General features: G+C 42.2%; 1 protein-coding gene across 1 annotated transcript in view; it reads left to right on the forward strand.

Moving 5' to 3' along the window:
- Nucleotides 1-7,671: 7,671 nt before the first annotated feature.
- Nucleotides 7,672-20,582, forward strand: part of ccdc135 (coiled-coil domain containing 135) — a gene marked incomplete at both ends in the record, with an annotated part of 34,379 nt that continues 21,468 nt past the window's right edge. The window contains 10 exons of the mRNA XM_079239634.1: nucleotides 7,672-7,813; nucleotides 7,937-8,064; nucleotides 15,948-16,129; nucleotides 17,310-17,451; nucleotides 17,555-17,680; nucleotides 18,329-18,517; nucleotides 18,589-18,729; nucleotides 19,063-19,350; nucleotides 19,403-19,534; nucleotides 20,091-20,157. Coding sequence (XP_079095760.1) covers nucleotides 7,672-7,813; nucleotides 7,937-8,064; nucleotides 15,948-16,129; nucleotides 17,310-17,451; nucleotides 17,555-17,680; nucleotides 18,329-18,517; nucleotides 18,589-18,729; nucleotides 19,063-19,350; nucleotides 19,403-19,534; nucleotides 20,091-20,157 — 1,537 coding nt within the window. The remainder of the gene's footprint in view (nucleotides 7,814-7,936; nucleotides 8,065-15,947; nucleotides 16,130-17,309; nucleotides 17,452-17,554; nucleotides 17,681-18,328; nucleotides 18,518-18,588; nucleotides 18,730-19,062; nucleotides 19,351-19,402; nucleotides 19,535-20,090; nucleotides 20,158-20,582) is intronic.

A 20,582-nucleotide genomic window follows, 5' to 3' on the forward strand; every position in this document is an offset into this window, starting at 1 on the left:
CATTCCATATCATTCCAGTTTCCACTTGGTTCCATCTGTACACAGTCCTGTCTGCCCATTTGGTTGTTTGGTTGTCCATTCTTCCAGTTTCTGAAGACGGCCTCTTCTGGTTTGTAGGAATCTGTGTCCGACATCGACCACCTCCAGCTGTTCACATCATTGTACAGACCGATCCAGGTCTGTTGATCGGAAAGATTGTTTAGATTGTATTTATAGGATTTGAGATGTGAATTTATAGACAATATTTCTACATATAATTATTTATTGTGTTGGCTCTGGCACAGTTTGATCCTCTCCTGTGAAGAAGTGTTCATAAAAACCTCACTGTCAACCATTTTGGGGGTTGTTGATTCCTTAGGCTGTTTTAGTTTGAGTTGATTAACTTGTCTGCACTAGCAGTTAAATAGCCAAGGAGTGTTCATCAGAGCAATCTCTAACTCTTTGGTTCCACTGAATGCTTCTAAGCTGATTCCAGTAACTCTACTCAGTAGGAGTGGTTCTACCAGTATTGCTGCGGTGCATTTCTGAGGCATCCCAGACATAGACTGTATATGAAAGACGGACAGAGCCTCCAGCGGTTAAAAGTGAAGCCTATGTGGAAGTGCATAAAATTGCAGTTCCCCCTTCATACACTAGGGGCTGGCCCCAAAAACAGAGCAAATCCCCATAGACCAGTGGTTCCCTAATGGTGTGGTGCCGTGAGTCAAGTGCAAATGTGCCCTGTGATATTGTAACAATTCATTGCAATTATTTTTTAATAACAGAAATATGATGTTTTTTAATATACTATATCACTGCCTAGCTTGCATTTAATTAATAATACAGGGGCAAACTACAAAAAAAAAAAAATAGCAGAAAAAAAATTATATCTTGAAGAGAACTACCTATTTGGCTGATCACGTATATGTGCAGGTGGGAATTATATGACTGTGACACATTCATCCTGAGCGCAAAAGGTGCGCTTTCTCGTACGGAGCAAACCATCAACCATCTGTGCCGACTCAGAGACGGGTGACAACCCTCCAAAATAAAAGAGAAAGAAGACTGTCTGCAGACAATACCATGACAGTTATCTGTCTTATGGGTTCAGTTGGACTGGGGATGTTAACGCCCCTCAGCCCGAGTGTGTCCTCTGTCGGGAGAAGTTAGCTAATGCTAACATGGTTCCCAGCAAGCTGAAAAGGCATATGGAAACCAAACATCCCTCCCATGTTGGGAGAAACCTGGCCTACTTCAAAAGAGCACGGGATCTGAAGCAAAGGCAGCAAGACTGTTTGTTGGATTGTGTGAAAGTGTCTGAAAAGGCTATGGAGGCTAGTTACATGTTAGCGGAGCTTATTGCAAAGCAAAAGAAACCTCACACAATAGCAGAGACACTCATTCTCCCCGCCTGCAAAATAATCACAGGTGTCATGTTAAGTCCAGATGTGGCAAACAAGCTATCCAAAGTGCTGTCGTCTGACAACACAATTAAAAGAAGAATAGACGACATGTCAGAAGACATTGAGCAACAGTTGGAGGAGAAACTGCGGATGTGCGGCAGATTTGCCCTCCAAATAGACGAGTCTACTGACATTAGTGGGGCTCCCAACTCCTGGCTAATGTCAGATATGTTGATGGGGACTCTATCAAATAGACTTTTTTCTTCTGCAAAGAAATGGAAAGGCATACAACGGGAGAAGAAATATTCAGGGTAACTAATGACTATTTAAAGGAGAACAATCTGACCTGGAATGTCTGCGTCAGTCTTTGCACAGATGGCGCAGCATGCATGACGGGGAGAGTCAAAGGATTTATCGCTAAGGTGACAGCACAGAACCCACATATTGTGACAAACCACTGCATTTTGCATCGAGAAGCATTAGTTGCCAAAACTATGCCCCCAGAGTTGACAGAGGTGCTGGATCAGGCCGTGGAAATGGTGAATTACATCAAATCAAGGCCCCTGAAATCTCGCCTCTTCTCCCAGCTGTGCACCGAGATGGAAGCTGACCGCACAAGCCTGATCCTCCACACAGAGGTATGTTGGTTGTCATGGGGGAAAGTTCTGTCTCGTCTTTATGAGCTTCGGGAAGAGCTTTTGGAATTTTCCCGTGAGCACGCTGTTCCACATAAGGACAAGCTTGCGGATGAGAGGTGGTGCGCCAGGCTGGCTTACCTTACAGACATATTTGGGCATCTCAACGAGCTAAATGCCAAGCTTCAGGGCAGGAATGAGAACATTTAATCATATACGGACAAGATTCGGGGATTTATGGGCAAACTTCACCTGTGGCACAAGACTTTGGAACAGGGCTCCATGGAGATGTTCCCGCTGGCATCAGCTGCGCCGCAGGCAGCCAGGGAACGCGCTTTATATGCCGAACAACTTCAGCGCTTAAAAGAGCGGTTTGTGCGCTATTTTCCTCGTGTGTCTGACATCGAGGAGTATGACTGGATCCGAGACCCATTCAACCAAGAATCCTCAACAGAAAAGCTCACCATGAAAGAGAGAGAAGAGTGCGCAGAGCTCTGTATGGACCGCACACTAAAACTCAAATTTAGTGAGCTCCCACTGGATCACTTTTGGTTGGCCGCTGCATCAGAGTACCCAAACATCACTCACCACACGACTGAGCAACTTCTTTATTTCCCCACTACTTACCTGTGTGAGTTGGCGTTCTCTTCTCTGGTTTACATGAAGAACAACAGGAGGTCACGGCTCTCTGCTGAACAGGACCTACGCCTGGCCCTGTCCTCAGTGCCACCGAGGATTAAAAAAATCTGTTCTCCCCGACAACCACACATGTCTCACTGATTTGTAAGCAGGCAAAATATTTACAATAGCACAAGTTTCAATGCTGATAGAAAGTACAAGAGGTGTAGTTAAGGACAATGGACAGTTCAGCCTCCCTGCATTGACAGTTCTTTCTGCTATATCTGCTCAGCTTTCCTCCCTTAATTTTGTGACCTCTCTGGTTCAAATGAGTTTTTTGCTGTTTTTATTAAGCATTTTTTGATGTATAAGTTTTAAAAAAATATGAAGTTTTGAATTATTTTTTTAAATATTGTGTTAATAAATATTTAATGAAAAATATAGTTGTGACATTTTATTTGGCATTAATAAATAATGATTACAGATATTTCACATGATACAAGTGATTATATGTGTTCTTAAGGGACTTTTTGACACAAAAGGTGTGCCTTGAGATTTTTATTTGTCACCTGGTGTGCCTTGAGTACAAAAAGTTTGGGAACCACTGCCATAGACTCCCTTGTTAAAAATCCATTTTCAGTTTAATAGGTCAGGTTTACCTTCATGACAACTGTGTGTGTGTGTGGGGGGGGGGGGGGGGAATTTTTTTCTAACTCGCCTGTTTAAAAGTAATTTAATCTCGAAATTCGGCATATTTAGGGGTGTGTCCTTTTGATTGACAGGTACCCGATCTCCCGCTTCAAGTCAGAAGAACATAGAACAACCGCAGTTTTTAGCCGGTTAACAACGTGACTTAGCTTTAGCCCGCTTACCTCCATTAGCTGGTTAGCTCCTGTTATCTCCAGGTTAGCTCGATTAGCTCTTAGCGACATGCAGCTCGGAGTTTGCATGATGTCAATCATCCACCATGACGCTCACAGCCCCCCTCTCAGCTCCACCTCTTTGCCCATATTTGTATTTTCCGAGCGAGACGACGCGCATGCCTCTGCCAAGATGCCAATTCCCTTCTGATAAGATTCCGACTAGATTTCTAAAGAGGACTTATCTTTTCCTTGAATCTATTATAGAGCTCAATAAGTATACTGTCTGGTCCTGGCCTTTTGCCACCATTAACAACTTGTATAGACAGAGTTGTTCTAGGTTTTGTCTATCTTTCTCTGTTCAATTTTGAAAAGTAAGAAGGTCAAGTAAATTTTACTGTTGTTGAGATTGCTGATTGCACTGTGACTGACGCAGGCATTCATAGTATTCCTGGAAACAACTAAAATGTCTTCTGTATGGTCTTTTATTTTGTTTATTGGTTTTTCTGATTATATTTTAGGCAGGCTAGACTCTGGAGGATGGCCCAGAGGCCGAGACGACAGGAGGCACGCGTGGTAACACCTGAGACATGGACCGTGGAGTTGGTGGCTTCATAGCAAGTCTGATTCCCAGGAAAGGTGACAGGACCATCCTCTCCACCAGCTCAAGTTCTGGATTCAACCCAAGTAGCATTCCCACCAGTTTGCTGGATTTAATGCTTACATGGTGCATATGCTTACAGTGCTTGGACGGTTCCCCTTTTCCTGGTACGTGAAGGGGAACACCTGGAGTCAGTCTCTTTAATGGTTGGGAGGTTCTTTGTAGCCTTGCTACTCAAGAACTCGAAGAGAGTTATCATCTTTCCTGCTAGTTCCGAGTGTGGATGGTTCATTCTGTGACGGATTGTGGAGGTGTGGACCCAAATGCAGCATTGAGAGGCAGGAAGGCCAAGGAAGTGCTGACAATATAGTTTTAGTAAATTGAAAAACTGAACGGCAAACACAATGAACCAGCAAAGGAAAACAGAAACCAAGGGGTATAAATACAGGGAAAACAACAAGAAACAGGTTTAATTGGTAAGATAAATGAATTCAGGTGAGAAAAAATGAGAATGAGAAAAAAGGCTAGCCAAAAATCACAACTACAAAATAAAACAGGAAACAGGAACAAAAGACACATAAAAGTCCAAACCATGACAGGTTTTGGAGTACAGTTATCGATGCAGAGTTCAAAGCCATCTTTTTCAACAGCATAATTGAACCCATCAAGCCATAGTGGACCCAGAATCTCCCAAAGCAACAAGTATATTTCAGCTGTAGTCCATTCATTCCTGGCGAGTGACCTCTATTGGTAAGTTTGATGGAGTTCTTGCAGCATGATGGCAGACTCAAAATATCCAATGTCAGTTGAGAAGAGATGGGAGATTTAATATTTGAAAAAAAAAACTGTCCAATTGAACTTAAGATAGGGAGGACTTTGTGATATTCAGTTTAGCAAACAATGACTTGAAAGCATCTGAAATCGCAGAAGGCGCTGTTACTACACTTCCCTTGTTTTGGGCTGCAAATCGCTGGGATGTTTCACTTGTTCTCCTGTTGTTTGAGTGTCAGTGCCAGAAGTCTGCCTAGTTTACTACTCTCCGAGTAGCACTTGTGTTTGGTAGTGTGCATAAAAAAGAGAGATTGGTGGCAGTAGCTCAGTGTGGAAAGACTATTATACAGCGTGCCTCACCAAAAGTCCTCCACTTCAAATTTTCCCAAATTAAACAGCAGCAAAACAGAAATTTTACTAATAGACACTAAATCCACCCATTCCAAATCTGACGGTCCCTGCATTCCTCGACAGTCTTTTACATCACACATCTATAGCATAACCTGGTCAACATATCACCTCTGCAACATCATATCGCCTGGCAAAAATCATTGAAGGAAATGGACAACCATGTAACCCTTTGATGCATCATGTCCACTGCAAGGGACACTTATATAAAGGCTTTTTTCTGGTATATTCATGTGAGGATGGTATATTTGCAATTTTTACCACTTCAGTGGACATCCAACACACGGCCACTCACTGAAGAATAAACAAATATAGTATGAAATTTCATATATACACATGAATTTAATAACCAACTTTCCCTCAGTGATAAACAGGACTTTGGGAATATGATTTTTGTTTGATTCCTTGGAATGATCAATATTAATTCTAGTTCTGTAAGAGTAATATAATCTTTAAACAGTGAAAGCCGAAATTAAATTAAAATAGAAATGGCAAAATATTTGAAGAAACTGTTTCTGCAAACAATTGTCACATGTAATTTGCATGATGATTTTAAAGAAAAGATAAATAGCAAAATGTATTTACATATTGAGATGCTGCAGGAGGAATTTTGTCCAAGTCTGCCATGCTGTTCAGGATGTCCACGTACTCTATGCTGCGTACAGAGGCCAGGTCTACGTAGTTTTCTCTGCAGTAACTCTGAGCTTCAGTCCAGTTCTTCAGCTCATAAATAAAATGGCAGCGACGTTCAGCGAGTGAGGAGACAGCACACAGAGCTGCAGAGACACACAGACATGATGACTGTTGTTGTAATAATGTTATAAATTGTAGAGAATTAAAATCCGCTTACCTGAAGCAGCGATGATGAACAGAACCTTCTCCATCCTCGGTTCTTCTCTGTTCTGATCCTTCAGTCTTTGAAGATATTATTCTTCCTACTCTCAACAACATGCAAATTATTTAAACTATTTACATTTTAGTCAAATGGTTTTTCTCCTAACATTTAGTCCATTAGTACAATTCAATCATGTTTTTATAAACAAATGACTGATTTGCCTCGGGGCCTCTGCACCGGTTAAGCTGATATCTTCCTCAGAGCTCAGGATCATCTGACTGACCTCCACCTTCATGTCTAAGAGTCTGTGTTCTCCCACCATGAAGACCACCACAGAACACCAACTGACCCACTGCAGTCACTGAGGAGGAAAATGTTGCTTGCTGATCTCTTTCTACCTGTAGGAAGCAGACACTGCTTCCAAGTTTCTGTCCCCTGCAGACACTTGCTGCTTTGCTGCCCCCTCTGCTTGCATTTTTCTTACCTTTTCTCTCCAAGAAATTTATAGACAGTAGCACCTGAATAGTTACTCATCACTTGGACTATTTTTTTTTATGGTAGATCTAGCTGGATACTATTAAATTTAAAGACTTTTACAGTCTTGTCAGTGTCATGTCAGCGTGGCCTACAAATAGCAGAGGCCCAATGTGCAGCTACACAGGAGCTAAAGCTAACTACCGCTAACTAGCCACAAGAGGCCTCCGCTATCTACAGATGACTAATAAAAACTTCTTAAGGAGATAACCATGCTGGAAACAAAGATTCAATGGCTAGAGGTGAATGTAAAAGGGAATGGTTTATGTGGAAATGACACAACTCTCCCTACTGACAGAAAACGGTGGAAAAGATCTTGCTAACATGCAGCTAATTAGCACAAACATGACTGGGATTAAACAGGAAAACATTAAAAAGAAAATTAATTGATAGTCAGCTCACAGGGAAGAGGTGGAGCCCAGTTTGCTGAGATTGATGACACAACCAGCTTGCCTGCTCTTCCATTTAGACCCAGTGTCTGCTTAACACCTGGCCTTAGCACGGCATGGACACTTGAAATGCTCTTAGCACACTGAAACTAGGTCTTCTGAATGTCATATCCTTGGCAGGAAAAACAGTCTTAATCAATTATTTTATTACAAAGTGGCAATTTTTATTGCAATTTTGTCACAAATTGCAATGGACACAGCTATGATCATTTATATGTGTAGGCAGATACTGAGTGCCTGCTCAATCTAACTAAATTAAGATTGTAAGACACCATTGTATAACTTGCAAAGCTTGCTAAATAATTAGCAGTCCCCAGACCATTCCAATTAATTTTATATGTCATAACAACCAGTAGTGTAACTATGTGTTTTTCCTCAAAAGAGAAAAGATGTTTCTTGTGAGGTCGTCCTGTCAGTGAGCCTTTCAGCTAGCTTCAGAGTGAAGCATCAATTCGCTAATTCTTTTGAACTTATGTAGACCATTGGTATAGTACAGTAACATCAAACTTAATGAGCAATGGGGGGGAGTGGCTGGACAGATTGGCAGTGGGAGCAGAGGAAAGAAATAGGAGACGGGGATGAGCGTTGGGAGGCTGGACAACCGTGTGGCTGTCTGTAGGCGTGTGACAAGCGATTGTCTGAGCTTAGCTGCTGCATGTGGTGGCACTCTGGTGGGTGGGTGCTGTTCGCCGCTTACAGTGCTGCCGGCAGAAACGACAGGTGAGGAGGGGAGCCGCATTAGATTAGGTAGGAAAGCTGGATGTCTCCTTTAGGTAGTCAGGGACCGGGAGTTAGCAAGTGCCTGGCCGGTGCATCTCCGAGCTCCTCTGTCTGTCTCGACAGCTGAATCCATGCAAGACATCCAACATATGGAGCGGATCAGCCCTGCCAGCACGTCCCTCGTGGCAGGAGCTGCAACACCCCTGGGTCCGGCAGACTTTAATCTTTCCGCACCACGGGAGGGTCTTGCCGTCAGACCGGGGCAGGATAAGTCCCCATTTTCTATTTTTATAACTTTTTGTATTTGTTTATCTTAGTGTATAACTTTTATGAACTGTTTTTGTTTATATAACTTTTATAAGTCTGGGAGCAGTTATTTAAGGCGGTCAGTCAGACAGGCAGCGCTTCACCTTTATGACGTCGGATGTGGGCGTGACCTACTTGTTGGTGCTGTGGTGCCTGAAGGGATGGTGTTTGGTGAATGCCCCTCGTGTGCTGTGTGGTGTTGCTGTGCAGTTGCTTTCGTGTGCCTTTTTGGATGTTTAATACCTCCTTTTTGTTTGCAGTGTTGGCACGCAGAACGTGGTGTAGCGCCCTGCCAACTGACGCCTCTTTTTCAGCTGCAGATTCCAGATATTTTTAGAGAATCAACATTTTTGAATAAAGTTTTTTTTTTATTTTATGTAACCTGTGGTGGTGGGTGCTCTCTTGCCTCTGACACCGAACCAGACCAGATAAACAAAGGTGGTGGCAGCGTGATAGAGAAAAAATATTACAATATCATCTTGAGCTTTATATTATATTATATTATATTATATTATATTATATTATATTATATTATATTATATTATATTATATTATATTATATTATATATTTATTCTCATAAATGCTCCATCAAATGACACCTCAGGAAAAAATAAGTGCATGTGTTGTATATTTTAGTGGCTTTGTATCTCAAATAAAATCAATTGATTAAAATGTGTTGTGGTTTCGGAGTGACTCCCAGGATCCAAGCGCACACACGGATCACGATTCAATAAAGCGTTTATTGATTTCCTGGGCAAGTGTAGCAGGTTGACAAGCAGGCAGGCAGGCAGACAGACATCGAAGCTGGCAGGCAGGCAAACAAAGAAGTCGGCAGGTAGGTTCCTCTGGTCAGAAACAGACAAACCGAGTTAGAGTCGCTGCTTCTCCACATTGAGAGGAGCCAGTTGAGGTGGCACGGGCATCTGGTCAGGATGCCTCCTGGACGCCTCCCTGGTGAGGTGTTCCAGGCACGTCCCTCTGGGAGGAGACCCTGGGGAAGACCCAGGACACGCTGGAGGGATTGTGTGTCTCGGCTGGCCTGGGAACGCCTTGGGTTCCCCCCAACAGAGTTGGCAAATGTGGCTGGGGAGAGGGAAGTCTGGGCTTCCCTGCTTGGGCTTCTGCCCCCGCAACCCTGCCCCGGATAAGCGGTAGAAGATGGATGGTAGGAAACAGCAGTTATATGTGGTAATTGGGGAAATTCCTGTTTAGCAGAGGGGCTCTGTGTTTATGAGACGCTCATTCAGAGCTGAATGAAGGAGAGAGTGAGGAGTTGCAAAGAGTAATGCAGTGTAAGAATTGTTTGGAGAAGTGTTTTCAGAGCTGGCAACAGTTAGGAATCCTTTGGATAAACCCTTTGTAAATATTGTACATACCTGTATCTTGTGGATCACTGTACATATCACTGCACCATGGAGGACTGGACTTGGGTTCACAATAAACACCCCTTAAAAGGAGCCACAAATTAGCCATGTTTCTGTACAGCACAAAACTCCGTCACAGTTAGCCAGTGGTGGACAGAGGATGGTTGGTCCTCCCCAAAGAGCAGGACTGGACCAGGCAGCCGCTGCAGCAGTATGAGAGGATGAGGAATGGAGGACCGAGGTGTCATCAGGAGGAGGAGGTCACGGATCAGTCAGTTCAGCCGGGGACAACAAGAGTGGATACTGACCTCGTTGCCGTAGTGAAGACCTTCCTGGAAGCCCAGCAGATAAGTGAGGAGGGCCTACTACTGGAACCATGTGATCTCCGGATGTCACTCCAACCATCTCCCCAGAAACAAGCGACTACTCCAGCAGCTCACACTGGACCGGTAGCAGCAACTCCCAGCACAGAAACAGCTAGTAGTCCGTAGCTGGTGCTGCCAACTCCTGCACCACGGCGGCATACTGCTATTACATCCACACCACCCAGTGAAACCAGTGAGCCAGATGATGCAGCAGACTGGCAATGAATGAACATGATCTATCACGCCCAGCCAAAAATTCCCCCATACCAGAGAGCACATTGAGAACTACTTATTATGGTTTGAGAGAATTGCGAGAACCTGGAGTGGCAAGAGACTGAGTGGGCCTGCAGACTCGTTCCACTCCTATCTGGGAAAGCTTTAGAGGTGTATACTGCGATGGATGAGGACAAAGCACATTCCTACAAAGAACTGAAAACAGGTTTATTGGCAAAGTTTCATATATATATAGGTATCACCAACACCGTGACTGATCAACCAGCAACCAGTAAGTGGCTGATTTGCTACTAGTGCCAGCAGGCAAATCACAAAGCTTCTGTGTGCCCACTGAAAAACACAAAAATCACCAGGGCATCTTACGTGCCTAGAAATGAGGTTGACCTGGCTGAAAATGAGGAATTTAGAAGAAAAGGATATAAAACTGTGACAGTGAATAATGACTCTGTGACTGCACTAATAGACAGTGGGAACTTCACATCACTAATTCATAGGAAACTGGTGCCAATCAGGAGTGTGGATTATAGCATGACCACAGACATTGTGTGCATACATGGCAATGATCATGCCTACCCTCAAACTGAAGTGACTGTGCACATTGATAAGCAGCCTTACCTGTTAACTGTTGGGGTGGTAGATAACCTGCCCGTGAACCTTTTGTTGGGCAGAGATCTCCCTGCGTTAACAGACTTATTACAAGGTGGGGACTCCAATAGCATCACTGGGACTGATGAGAACAATGTTGATGCTGGTGCAAATGCCAATGTCTGTGCCAATGTTAATGATCATGTTTGCATGCCTAGCTGTTACCCATGCCCAGACCAAGGCTGTCGTGATGCCTCTCTCTGAGTTAGACAGTAGTCTGTGTGAAGGCAGCATCAAGGTGTAGAGGTCACACCATGTTGAGGGGTTCTTGTGACAAAAAGTCCTCAAGAAACAGCTGATTTCCTGGATCTTACGCTCTGACTGGCCATTAGATTCAGGATGATAATCAGAGGTTAGGCTTACAGCGACCCTCAACTAACAGAGGAAGGCGTGCAAGAACCGAGAAACAAACTGGTGACCATTGTCAGAAGCCACACTGTCTGGTAACCCAAAGTTTCTGAAGACATTCTCAAAAATGCCACGGGCGGTGGCTGCAGCAGTGGGGATACCAGGGAAAGGGATCAGTTTACAAGCCTTTGAGAACCTATCCACCATCACCAATATGCAAGTGTTACCTTGCGACGAAGGTGTATCCATGAGAAAGTCGACCCCGAGATGTGACTAAGGCCTGTGCAGAATAAGCAGTGGTATCAATTTCCCCTCTGGAAGATGACGAGAGGTCTTTGCCTGTGCACATGCAGCACATTCAGAAAAAAATGTCTTTAACCCCTGACCACCAATATCGGGGTTGAAACAAGGATAAAGTAGCCTGTATTTCTGGATGACCCGTTCCTGGACTTTCGTGGACAGTTTGGATCAAAGGAAAGGTACGCCCGATCAAGGCGTCTCTTATCTTGTCATCCACATCCCATTGAATGGCCCAAACAACCACTTGGGACGGCAAGCTGACTCCAGCCAATGACACCATCCCTCTAGGGCAAGTTTGATGGCAAAGAGCTCCTAATTTCCCACATCATAGTTCTGTTCAACAGGGTTAAGTTTCCTGGAGAAGAAGGGACAAGGCGCAATCGTGACGGCCAGATCTTTGTGATAGCCCCTACACCGGCTGCAGAGGCTTTCACTTCCACACTAAAGGGCAAATTTGGATCGGGATGTTGGGAGAACAGGCGCTGACAGAAATTCACTCTTCAACTATTTGAAAGCTGCTTTAGATTCAAGAGTCCAGATCAGTGAACGAGGTTTATGTTGAAGCATAGAAGTCAGGGGAACCGCAAGAGTGCTATGGTTCTGGCGATAGAAGTTGGCAAACCCCAGAAAACGTTGAAGAGCTTTTAAGGTATCAGGCCTTAGCCAATCCAATACGGCTTGTACTTTCCTCTTATCCATTCTAACCCCTTTGGAACTCCCCACATACCCCAGGAAATCCATAGTTTGCTGAGGAAAGGAGCGTTTTTCTGGCTTGAGAAATAAATGATGCTCCTGAAGCCATTCCAGAACTTGGGTGACGTGCTGGACATGAGAGGAGAGGTCAGATGAATATATCAGGAGATCATCAATGTAAAGAATTAGGAATTGATGGAGCATATCACGGAAGACTTCATTCATGAAATTCTGGAACACAGAGGGAGCATTGAGCAACCCATAAGACATCACTCAGTATTTATAGTGAATCATAACCCGGTGATGGTGAATTGTTGGAGGGCAGACAGGCTGCACATTGTTGCTTGTTTCCAGATCCAGAGGGCTGCCAGTATTAGAAGATACCAAGTTGGTTGTTATGGTAGAAATGATCTCTCTGGAGATGATCACTGCTGGAAAAACACAGGGAGCTCAGAAGAATCCAGTTGGTAGATTTCTGGGAAAATACAGAGACTCTGTAAATTGGCACAATGATACAAGGTATTCTAAGAAAACATTGGAGAGCTTGGGTTTACCACTGGGCTCAATGCTCAAGCAAAAAAGTACTGGCAGCCACCTCCAGATATTGTACACTAATCCTCCACAGGGGTACAGGACAACACACCTGTGGAAATCACCCTCCAGAAAAAGATCCACTAGCGCCATCTGGTGGAACCTGAAAAACACCACTCCCACATAGATAACCCAGATTGCTGACAGTAGTAGCATGCAATAACAGCACATGGTTTAAAAAAGAAAATCCGCCGGTGGTGAAGACCGCTGCGGTGAAATTTGCTGTCACAACCCCACGACAAAGCAGCTTAGGGTCGGCAATTCATTACGAGGAGACTGGGTGTTGGAATATAGATGGAAGGTGTGAAGTTGAGAAGACCGTTGCATCGTGCATCTTAACCCCACGACGAGGTGGCTTCGGGTCGGGAGACTGGGTGTCCGAATATCTGTTGAATATCAAACATCAGACTAACTTTACCTCGGTTGCTGTTTATGTCACAATACAGCTTAGCAAACTGACTGTATTGATACCATTTACAAAGAAAAGCTTGAAGTTATATAGAGGTAAATTTAAATATATTATTCTTGTTCTTATTATTCTTATTATTCTTATTCTTACTCTTATTCTTCTTTTTCTTCTTCTTCTTCTTCTTCTTCTTCTTCTTATTATTAAGTTTATGTATCCTGTGAGTTTGGTGTCACTATAATATACCATACTTTCTGCTAATTTCACTATAATACTCACTGTCTGTATTAATAAAGTGGACCCATTTTGAGTATTGAATTTTTATTGATCGATTTGTTGATTTTTTTGTTTGTACAAATTAAATCCTACTTGCTGCAGACACGACAACTCTCCGTGTCTGCAACTTAATTCTCCCATTCCCAGCAGTAAACCAAGCTTTTATCATTTTAATTGTAGTTTTCGTAAGACAACAATACCATAGGCTTGATATTTGTAACGATAAGTAACACAGGCACCCAGACAGCACGCACTATCTCAGCGCTACTGGAGGGCTTTACTAACTGTCCCACATTCCTGTATGTGCAAAGTAACTCAGAACAATTAATCATTAATCGCAAGAGCTGTTTCCACTTGCGGTATTTCTTTGCATAAAATCTATTTTGCTCCAGTATTCTGTTTCGCAACATCTGCACAAAATGTTGTGTTTCATTCTGTCACAATTTCACGCCTTTACTATAAAACCATCCTGTTATAAGATGATCAGGTAACTTTATATATATATATATATATATATATATATATATATATATATATATATATATATATATATATATATATATATATATATATATATATATATATATATATATATAAAATGGACATATACATACGCTAGTTACACACATAGGTTACACATCAGTAGCTACAGCTCTTAAATGCAACATATACTCTGAGATCTTTCCATTTTTGTGCAGTTTTAAAAAATTAATTGAAAAATGTCCGAGGGTACGTGAAGGCGCCTTCACGGTTGTTACCACGGAAGCAGTTGTTACCATGGAAACGTGTTCAGTTATTGTGGGCGTTCGTAACCATTGGCTAGCGCTAGCGCTAGCTTCACAGAAAAGCGCAGAACATCCCACGAAAAGTCCCTTATTTTAATTACTCTGGGTGAGTGAAGTGTTGTGGTTTTCAGAGGAGAATTTAACACATTTATTAAGGACAATAACTAGTTTAATTATTTTAAGTTGAAGTTGTTTATAAGTTTAAAAACTGTTTTTAATTTAGCAAACATAGCATTTAGGCTTCTGCCTGGCGAACATCCATACCTGTAGCTACATGTTTTTGTAAAATTCACTCAACCAGAGAAACAAAAAATACTTCCAAACTTTACTGAATGCAGTCAGTTTTATAAAGTAATATCAACTAATTTTTTTTTTTGTTTGTTTGTTTTGTGTTCTACTATTTTCTGTCTTTTGTGTCTTAATCTTTTTTTCTTCTGTCAGCTTTAATGCTTCCTGATTCATTATTTTTAATCCAAGAAAAAGAAAAATCAAATTAACTGATCTGGAAAAAACTTATATAAAATGGTAAAAAAAAAAAAAAAAAAAAAAAGCAATGAATATACAGTTGTGCTCATATGTATTCATCCCTTTTCATTAAATAAAAGGCTGAATTTACAACAGTCACTCAAATAACTGGAGACTTAAAAAAAAGGAACAATAACTAAAAATGTGCAAAAATATCATTTAGTAATATAAGACACTGTTTTTTCATTTAATTGAGTTGAAGAAAGAAAAAACCAAACAAATGTGTCCTGGACAAATTAGAGACTTTTCTGTTGAACAGTGGGACAAAATACCTGTCAACAGGTGCAGAAGTCTGACTGAGAGGAACAGAAAACACCTGACTGGAGCAGAAACATTAAAGGATTGTTCAACTAAATATTAGTTTTGAGTTATGTAATATGTAATAAATTATCTTATTTGTTTGCTTTTTTAAAAAAAAATATTTCTATTGAACCAGGATTAGAAAATAATGTAATGATTTTCATAAAAGTTTTATTTATTATTACTGTAGTCAATTTCAGCTTATTTTACAGGCAGCTGTTTTTTTTTCCTTCTTTAATGAAAGGGTCTGAATAAATATGAGCACAACTGTATTGCTTTTAATCCACATACAGCCCATTAAAACAAATCCACTGAGTCATGTCAGACTAAGTTTCAGAATTTCAGATTTATGAGACTTTTTCTTTTTTTCTTTTTTGATAAAACTATGTTGAAACACAATTTTTGTGGCTGAATTAACAATAAATTTTACCTTAAATAACTAAAAATAGATTAGTTAGATTGAAGCAACTGAAGGCAAATGATGACAAATGTGAAGAGACAATGAGCTACCATCTGATGCTGCAACATTTCAGGAAAATTTTAAAAATAAAATTTTAATTGTTTTAATATAATTTATGATTTTATTGTGATTTTGCTTTTAATGTTTCATGTAAAGCACTTTGAACTGTCTTGTGCATGAAAGGTGCTGCACAAATAAACTTGTCTTGCTTAAAAGCAAATAAATATGTAAATTCACCCGTGAGACAGAAGCTACATTTCATCAGGATGAAGAATAACAGTCTCAGAAAGATAACTCGCCCATCCCAATGTTACATTATTATTTTATCTGAAAGCCTTTACACACCTGAAACTGTGTACACATTTTATTTAACAAGTGAAGATTTTGTCCTTTTTCTTCTTATTCATGTCTTCTTTCCTTGTGCTGACAAACTGGGACCAGCGGGCCGTTTATTTATATTCTGTATGAACTAAATTATTAAACCATTTTGACTGGTAAAAACAAATGTTTTTCTGTCTGTGTGTTTAATCTACAGACACCTGCAGACAGATTCAGTCCTTTGGTGAAGATGGAGATTAAGGTGGAGCGAGCTTCTTCTGAGCAAATGAGAAGTAAAGAAGAGGAGGAGGAGGAGGAGGAGGAGGAGGATGTCACAGAGCAGACAGAGCTGGAACAGTTTCTTAATAATATCAATATTTCAGAAGCTCAGGAGCTTTGGTAAGCGTCCACGAGTCACACAAACCACACACACTCACACTGAAGGTGAATAAAGGTTTAAACATGTTTCAGTGTGAAAACGTTTCTTATTAAGTAGATCCCCGATTCGATGAACTGATTGAGTTGTTTCACCTGAAGCTCTGCGATGGACCGACGGCTTGTAGCCAGACTGGGATAGACTCCTGATTTAATATGAAGCAGCTTAATCATAAACATCAGAAAGCTGATTTAACAGCGATAGTAAAGGTTACTCTCAGAGCTCAGACTCGGTTTTAAAGTGATCCAGATGGATGATCTCGTTGTGCTGCACCTTGTCATGAACTTTCATGGCTAAAAGCTGAAACGATTAAGTGCAGCTGTGTTAGATGTAGAAACTCTGACGGGTGTGCACCAAGTCTAAATAGATATTCAGGTTTTCAAGGTGACTTTTCTACCACCCAACATCATGCTCGTGTGATCTACGACCTCTCTTCAACCTCTTTACTAGATTTCCCACAAAGACAACAGGGTTTTTCTTTTTTCTGTTTATGGTTGCAAAATACTAATAAAAAAAAAAAAAAAAGAAAAACAATGTTGATATTTTGTCTGTGTTTTATCTTGTGATTTTATTTCATGTGCTAGACTTTGTGTTTCATCGTGATGTTTCTGTATGAGAGATGATGAAACTTTAGTAGTTTTAACTCTGAACAGAAACTGTTTCCTATCAGTCACATGATTCAGATGGGGTTGATTCATGAAACTTAACCTGATGAGCCACAAAATCAGCTTTTCTTCCTCTGTGCAAATAAAGAAAGACTTACTGGTTTATTATCTAACTTTTTATTTCGGTTCAGGAAACAAAAATTGCAATAAAACAAGTCATTTCTGGGTTTTTTTTGTTTGTTTATTTGTTGAAAATAAAACTGAAAGTATACAGAGACACTTTCAACCATCTTATTAACCTTGTAAGTTCTGTAGCAGCTGCCATCCAGTTGCTACTTACACAGTTGGGATTAGCTGAGGGAGCATGAGGGCATGAATGATTAGTGGAGACATAACGGATAAAAATAACTTGACTCAGACTTTCCTGTTGTTCCTCAGAGTAGAGATATGTGAAAAGTGACTCGTTTAAAATGAAAGATGTCATAAGAACACGACAGAAGGTGAGTGATGATGTAAAGCTGCGGTGTCTTTCCCGCAGCATCTCTGAGTCCTACAGGATGAACTCTCCCCATGAGACCCAGCTGTTGGCCATCGCAGACAGCTTCCAGCGTCAGTATTCGATCCTGTATCCGGACCGCAAGCCGCTGCTGCTCTCCCCTCTGAATGAATATGGAGTCAGGGTAACACTCTGCGAAGCTTTTCTATCATTTGTCTTCTGATGAGGAGAAAACCAGCAGCGCATGTTTATCCTTCTGATGTTTGTGTTTTATTTCTAATAATCAGAAGTTTGTATCGACAAGTCTTCGTCCCACCGCAACGAGCCACTGCGACCTTCTCACCTGGCAGGGCTGCGCCTCATTTGTGGCAGACTTCCTGTCCCTGGAACCTTTGGAGCCGCCTGGTGACCTGGTTAGACAAGTCTTTATAGTCCTTGTATGACACCTGATGTATTCACAAAAACAGTTTAAAAAGTACAACAGAGGCGAGAGTAGATTAACATGAATAAATAAGTGATTATAGTGATTTAGTTGTTGCACAGACTGAGTTGCCTACATGTTTTATTTGGTGAGTGATTGTGTTTAGAGCAGTGATGGCTGGAGGAGAAAGCTGCCTCTGAGTCCGTTTGGCCTGCAGAGGTATCGGGATTTTGCAATGTCAGCAAGAAGAGAGCAGCAGGCGGTCTTCTGGTTGGAGCTTATCACCTCAGATCTGTCCTGTCTGCTTCTGTGCACCCTGTGGACGCCACTGGGATGCACTACACATGACACAGTCGCTTCATCCACTGTTCCCAGTAACTGTCTCAAAGCATTTTCATTTCTGACCGTCTAAACGGAGGAAGATCACTGGATGAATGAAACTATCCTAAAGAAGCTGTTAGATGTCAGTAATATCTGAAAAACATCCCCAGACAGTTCCTGATGAGTGTTTGATGCACATCAGCTGCCTCTGAAAGACAGGCAGATGTATAATACCCGACTTATGTTCACGTTCTCGTCATTCTGCACAAACACACTGCTTATCTTCGCTGTGTGTGTGTGTGTGTGTGTCCTGTTGCAGCCCACGCAGCTGTTCTCGTCCACCCTGGTGCTGCAGAGACAGAGAGCTACCTGCTTTGAGTTCGCCAGCCTGCTGTGCAGCCTGCTCCTCGGCGTGAACTACGACGCGTACTGCGTCAGCGGCTACGCTGTCAGAGAGATGTGTCTGCTGGACCAGAGCCTGCAGCAGTGCCCTCTGCTGGAGGTTCAGGTAGGTGCTGCTCTGCTCAGCGGGAAACACACAAACTCACAGATTTACTCTTATTTGTGTTGAATCTGCAGAGTGAGACACCGGATCAGGAGGAGCTGGAAAATCAATCAACGAAGCCTCTGAGGGAGATGAAGAGTCGTTTTTTAACCCAGCAGGAGAAGAAGAAGCAGGAGGCTGAAGCTGCGTTGCTTCTGGAACAGAAACTAAAAGAAGTAACGTGACATTGACATATAGAAATATAGAAAATCTGCAGCTGGAGGTTTTATTGAAAGTAGAAGTAACTGGAGCTGTTTGTTGGACACAACTGTGTCTAATCAATGTGACTCGGATCAGGATGATTCTAATTAAACCCTGTTCTTACTGGATTCCCATTAGAAGCTCAAACCATAAAGCCTGAAATCAATATTCACCAGTTTATTAAAGCCAAAGTAGAAATTATGCCATTTTCCAACCCATCTACCTATTTCCATCCTTTTCTCCATCTGCAGGACCTTCCTGGAACTGGAGACTAAGACTGAACTCTTCTTGTTTATCTTCATTTGCAGGAGCGCGAGCAGCAGCCTGCCGACCCCCTGAGAGGGCTCCGGGTCCACTGCTGGGTGCTGGTGTTGTCAGGGAGACGCAGCGTCCAGGAGAACTTCTTCATCGACCCGCTGACCGGGAACAGCTACCCCACAGACAGCGAACACTTCCTGGGCATCGAGAGCGTCTGGAACAACTTCAACTATTACGCTAACTTGCAGGACTGCAGGAACAGCTGCACGGTGAGTCCACAACACCTCCACACACACAGAGGCAGCAAAAACAGCAAGAAGAGTCTGTCAGGACACACAGTCCTCTAAAAGCACGCCTGGATGTAATATGTGTGTTATCTTGTGTGTGTAGGGTTTGCTGTTTGACCTGGAAGATTTAAAGATGTGGGAGCCAGTGCTGCATGGTGCGATCTACAAAAAGCATCTGGTTCGTGATGTCCTGGAGAGAAAAGGCAGCAAGATGCTGAGCAAACTCATCCCCGAGGTGGTTCATATGTCTGTTCCTCTGTTTGTTTTCATGTCACAGTTCTGGTGATGGATGCTGAGACTCAGAAATAAGCTTCATCTTAATGTCTAAATATTGACAAGTGAAAAACTCTGAAACTGGTAATCTGAATACACACAAGTGTTGTGTGAGTGTGTAACCGAATCGTAAGACACAAACAAGGCGGGTTTATTCACACAGCAGCAATCTAATCTAATATAAATCTGTGTGTCGTCTGCGTAGCCATGGTAACTGAAATGGCCATTAAAGGTCATGAGACTGAATCTTCTTGAATGAATAAAATAAATGAGAAAGAAGGGAAATGATCATATCTGGACAGGATCTGTGATATCTTACTATTTATTTAGAAATCACCATAAAAAGCATTACTGGAATTTTATTATTGTTGTATTTTACACCACAAACGTATTTAACATTTTTAACGCCATAAAAGCTGACTTTAAATCGGATTCACCTACTCCTGGTTGGTGGATGATGTCTAATGTCTGCACTGCGAAGAAGGTGGTTCATTCTGAGCTCACCGTTTGTTTTGAAGGAGGAGCAGCCCAGAGTGTTTGAGATGCCGAGATCCTGGCTGACTTACGTCACCGTCTCAGAAAAAGGTAAAGTTAATGTCGTCATCAGCGGCAGAAAGTAAACATCTGGACGGAGAGACGGATGCTGGTTTGGATACGGAGCTCTGAAGTCAGCTGATGCTTCGCTGGCGGTGAGCCGGACCTGGTCCTGCTGGACGTTGGACCCGGCGGCTCTTTGAACTGGTGTGTTGTATGAAGAGAGAAGTGAGTCAGACATCTGTAGATTTTCTTCACCACTTGTCCAGTAAAGGGTGTTGGGAAAACTGGAGTCTATCCCAGTAATCACTGGGCAAGAGGCTGGTACACCTGGACAGGTCTCCAGTCCATCACAGGCCCAAGGATGTAGGTTTACCATCACCTCTGGTCCAGAGCTATGTGTGGTGACCAAGTTACAGGTCGTCCACATGAAAAGAGTCCAGTCTGCCCAGTAGAAGCCACACTGGGGAGGCATG

The sequence above is a fragment of the Telmatherina bonti genome (genome assembly GCF_933228915.1).
Source record: "Telmatherina bonti genome assembly, chromosome: 4".
NCBI classification, from domain to species: domain Eukaryota; kingdom Metazoa; phylum Chordata; class Actinopteri; order Atheriniformes; family Telmatherinidae; genus Telmatherina; species Telmatherina bonti.